Source organism: Limulus polyphemus, unplaced genomic scaffold (genome assembly GCF_000517525.1).
Source record: "Limulus polyphemus unplaced genomic scaffold, Limulus_polyphemus-2.1.2 Scaffold1699, whole genome shotgun sequence".
Taxonomy (NCBI): domain Eukaryota; kingdom Metazoa; phylum Arthropoda; class Merostomata; order Xiphosura; family Limulidae; genus Limulus; species Limulus polyphemus.
The window spans coordinates 19,735-24,550 of record NW_013667309.1 but is presented as its reverse complement, the minus strand read 5'-3'; the positions used below and the strand labels follow the sequence as shown (position 1 = coordinate 24,550).

The following is a 4,816-nucleotide window of genomic DNA, read 5'->3' as shown; positions in this document are numbered from 1 at the left end:
TGTGATTATTGAAATAAATTATTAAACTTTAATAGTTGTGCATTTTCTTGGGGTCTGGACTCTGAATCTAAGGGTCAGTTATTTGTGGCCTATATCTGCCAAAAAAAAAAAATAGAGGCGTTCAAAGCAAGACACTCATTCACCTCTCATTACCTCTAGAAGGCCTGGTGGTTAAGGCGCTTGACTCGTAATCTTGGGGTCGCGGGTTCGAATCCCCGTCACCGAACATGTGGGGGCGTTATAATGTTACGGTCAATCTCGCTATTCGTTGGTAAAATAGTAGCCCAAGAGTTGGCGGTGGGTGGTGATGTCTAGCTTCCCTCTTGTCAATCACTGCTAAATTAGGGCCTGCTAGCGCAGATATCTCTCTCGCGTAGCTTTGCGCGAAGTTCCAGACAAACCCAACCAAATACATAGGTGGATACTACGAAAACTTAAAACACATCGTAATTATAAAAAAATATATATATAAATAAAACAAGAATTGAACGACAGAGAAAGACTAACACTTATTAAAGATCCTTGCTTCATGTCATTCTTATTACCAATGTTTATTAAACATCTGACGTTGAAAATAAACAAGTTTAAATTCATTATTAATCAACTTTATATCTTGTGCAAGAAAAAAAAAAGCTTGTTATCTGATAAAGTAAATAGCACACTGTGACTAAATCTAATGTGATTAATTAATTTTTTTTCAGCTGTGATATGACTAAATGATTGGTTTGCATGGAAGCGTATTTGTCAAACCACAATATTCTTATCTAATATAATTGTTGCACGCTTTGGCAATATTTTCGAATCAGAAATCAAAGTCAATTTTTCTTGCAGAAAACCAGTGCTAGACACTTTGCTATTCTAAAAACTGTGTACCAGTTGAAGAACTGAGTCACGCTTAAACTTCGTTGTTTTGATATTTTCGATCTCGAGATTTCTGTTTGAACAGTTTATGTTATTTTCATTTATTTGTTTTCTGTTCTGCTACAATATCAGTTTGTATAGAGTTAGATTTTGTTTATTTGTTTTTAAGCACAAGGCTGTACATTGGGATATCTGTGCTGTGCCCACCGCAGGGATCTAAGCCCGAATTATGGTGTTATTACCGCTGAGCCTCCAGCGAGAGTTCAATTCTTGGAAGAAATGTTATTTTCTACTCCGTTATTTTCACCATGTAATAGCATCACAATTAATGACCGGCACAACCGAAACCTGAAGTTAAATTAACAATCTATGTTTTAACCCTAATTTAGAATTACCATTCACTTTGTTCTGTAGTTTATACTGCCGATAGAGTTTATTTTGGTTAGACTGTGCGTTATTCTCAAGCCCGTGGCTGTGCTAATGTTTTTAACGCTAGCGAAATGGTTGAGCCCATACTAAGTGACGTCATAAACAGCCATAGTACCTACTGTAGTTACTATGGTGACAGAAGTTGTTGTATGTTTATATAAAATAGTTAGGGAGAATTTAAGTATCATCAGACGCCATGCCGAGAAAGACACCAACTATCAACGACGATGACACTGCTGAACAACAGCTTCTGGCTGAAATCGAGAATGAACAGAAGATGAAGTGAGAATATTTACTTCTTTGAATGCCTGTTTTATACGTTTCAGAAATAGGCTAAGCATTTTGTTTGCATGCATTCTTGTTTGATACAAGTAACTGGAGTTTCATCCTAAATGAGATATTACTTAGAGTACACCAGTGTGCACTAAAATATCACTACGTTGGAGAAAAACTGGTAAACATTCTTCGAAATAACTTCGAATCTGAATTAAGCTTTTGATCTATGACCGTGAAGTTTTAATACCTTTGCGTCATATACCAAGTGTTTATAAGCTGTTGTTTTTAGCGCAAAGCTACACAATGGGCTATTTGTGCTCTGTCCATCACGAGGTATCAACCACAAATTTTAGCGTTGTAAGTCCATAAATTTACCGCTAACCCACTGAGGGACGTATTTACAAAAGAACAACAACTAAAATTACTTTAATGATATATAATTAATCACAAATTATAAGAACCTAAAATTGAAACCATAATATTCATACATGTTACTGAAGTTTTTTAATAAAGATAAATGCAATAATAAATAGTTGAATTTGAATATTATCACACTGTATCAAAAATATGGATCGTTCTTTAATCTTTTTAAACCGGTTTTTATATCAGTAATGTTTCTATAAATTTATTACGAATGATAAGACTTCTCACAATGATATAGCAAATGTTTTCAATTTTACAAGAAAGACGACCAAAGCTGTGGATTAAATACCACTAGATTTTTCGGCGTTGAATGTAGCGATAATCAACTTTTCTAAATTTGAAAGTAACGGTAAATGTTACTTCCATGACTTTACAGTTGAATAAATAGATAGAGCTACAGTCGAGTGCTTTCTTTGCACACAGCTGTTAATAGGTTCTCTTTGTTCAGGGATTTCTTAGAAAAGTCCATTGAGGACCTAGAACAGAGCGTGGAAACTTTGGAGCAGCAAGCTGAAAACTCGGATCTTGGGGATGGTGAGTGTTTAAAAGTTTCTTCCAGAGCTAAAAATTAATGTTATCAAAACCTAGTTAATGTTAGCTGAAAATTCAATGTTCTTCCAATATCAAAATCTAACCTAAGAGTCAAACGCAATTAAGCTATAAGTGACTTTATGGTTTTTGAAACGTTCTCTAAGAGTTGTTTGTGTATGTCCTACAAATTGGTGATTGCATTTTTTACATTGTACAAGATAAATGGTGTTTTATGTTTCACAAGTGATTTCTTTTAATATTTTAAAGTTTCTTTGGTTGTGCTTGTCAGAAAATGAGTCAGTAGTTTTTATGAACTTGCATGTTTAACAACGAGCTTTATTGCATGGATGACAACCATTTTTTGGTGAGATGTAATTCACTTTTGTGTGAACAAGGATATCTTTTAGAGTTCTGCTTTTTCGGAAGGAGACAACGGGAACTTTAGAAAATATCTGATTTAGGCGATCGTTCAGTTGCAGGAGACGAAATGTTTTTGTTTTTTTTTCAGAATTTGTGAAACGTTTCTGAGTTTAAAGTGATAGTTAAGAAGAATTATGTTTAAAACTTTAGTATTGCTCTGTCTCAGGATGTTTGTCCGCTGAGTGTTATTAGCTTTTTCGACCTGTCTATCGATTTCGGTATCTTTATATCCTCTTTATAACATGGTTTGTTTTAGATCCTTGGTGTGTTTTCTGAAGTCTGTTTCATCTGAGCATATTTTCTTTATCCTAAGAGCTTGACTGTATGTAATGTTTCGTTTAGTGTGGGTGAGGTGGCAGCTTTTCTAGTGAATGTATTGTGGTCTGTCTGTAGGTTTTTGTACAAGTCGATATGTAAAATTCCGTCCTTTAAAAATACAGTGACGTCAAGAAAGTTAATTTAGGTAGGCGAGTAATCAAAGGTAAACTTGATTGTTTTGTGAAAGGAGTTTGCATGTGAGATAAATTCTTTAAGTGATTTAAGACTGGCTGTCCAAATGAAAAATATGTCGTCTATGTAACGTTTCCATGCATGAGGTTTTACAGAGCTTAGTTGTAAAAGTTGGTTTTAAATATGACTCGTAAAAAATGTTGGCATAATTGGGAGCCATTTTAGTACCCATTGCAGTACCGTTAACCTGAATGTAATGTTCGTTATTGAATTTGAAGTTGTTCAGAGTTAAAATCAGGCTGGTAAGATTAGTTACTGTTTGAGATTCTGGTGGGTTCTTCAGGTTAACGGCACTGCAATGGGTATATATATATATGTAACCAATTCTAAAGCAAAATATCCCGCTGGCTACATTGTACAGAAAATGAGAAACTTACAACAGTACATGGAAAAATATATTAAACATTTCCTGAAAAACCGGATGACCTTCATGACGTCACTCAACTCCCTTTATATATCACTCATTCGATTACACCATTGTTCCCAGTTTGCTCCTGAAGAAGAAAGGTCCACCTTTCGAAAGGGCTCGGGTTATAGGGTTTTTATCATCTTATACTTTCCGTCTTGTTTCTGATGACTCTAACTAATGATAAAGTTCAGAAACACTGAAGCTACAGAACAACTAGGTCTTAGATCATCATAGTGACTAACGGTTGTTAATTCTCCTGCGTACTGGAAATGAAGTCAGATAAGAGAATTTGGGAGTTCGTGGGTTTTAACTCAACCCCTTACTTAGTAACCACATAGAAAATGTTTGCGTGAGTCTTCAGGTCCGAAGTCAGAGCATCATATCCAAAAGAGGACTTCTAGAAGCTTGTTGCAGCTCTTTTGACCAAGATCGCACTTCAGAAACCATTTATTCCTCTTCATAATAAGCCCTTTATTATCTTGTAAACAATTTTCTATTTCAATAAATTTCAAAATTATGATTTATGAGAGCACGAGGAGCACAGAAAATCACGTCAAATTTAAATTCCTTTAAAAAATCCTTAGTCAAGGCACCAAAATTTGTTCTTAATAACTCAGTCTGTGATATTTTAAAACAGACTAGACCCAATGGGTAAATTTTCAAACCCAAAGCGCAAGTTTCTAAGTTGGACATAACCTATTCATCTATTATTTGTTAGTACAGAAACCTTGCACTCACATTTTCAAAAATTCTGTGAACAAACATATATTTACATACTTTGTAATATATCAGTTTAGTTTATGATATCTGCATTTCACAGAATTACATATTGATTAGATGTCGTTGTTGTTGTTGCTATTTTCATAATGCAAAGCTACACGGCCCGACATGGCCAGGTGGTTAGGGCGCTCGACTCGCAATCTACGGGTCGCGGGTTCGAATCCCCGTCACACCAAA

The 4,816-nt window shown here is 35.0% G+C and overlaps 1 protein-coding gene across 2 annotated transcripts in view; it reads left to right on the top strand.

The window, feature by feature from the left end:
• Positions 1–1,448: 1,448 nt before the first annotated feature.
• Positions 1,449–4,816, top strand: part of LOC106464595 (coiled-coil domain-containing protein 169-like) — a 12,203-nt gene continuing 8,835 nt past the window's right edge. For both annotated transcript variants that reach the window (XM_022392334.1, XM_013924750.2), the window contains exons 1-2: positions 1,449–1,572; positions 2,438–2,523. In XM_022392334.1, the coding sequence (XP_022248042.1) occupies positions 1,487–1,572; positions 2,438–2,523 (172 nt within the window). In that variant the 5' untranslated portion in view covers positions 1,449–1,486. The remainder of the gene's footprint in view (positions 1,573–2,437; positions 2,524–4,816) is intronic.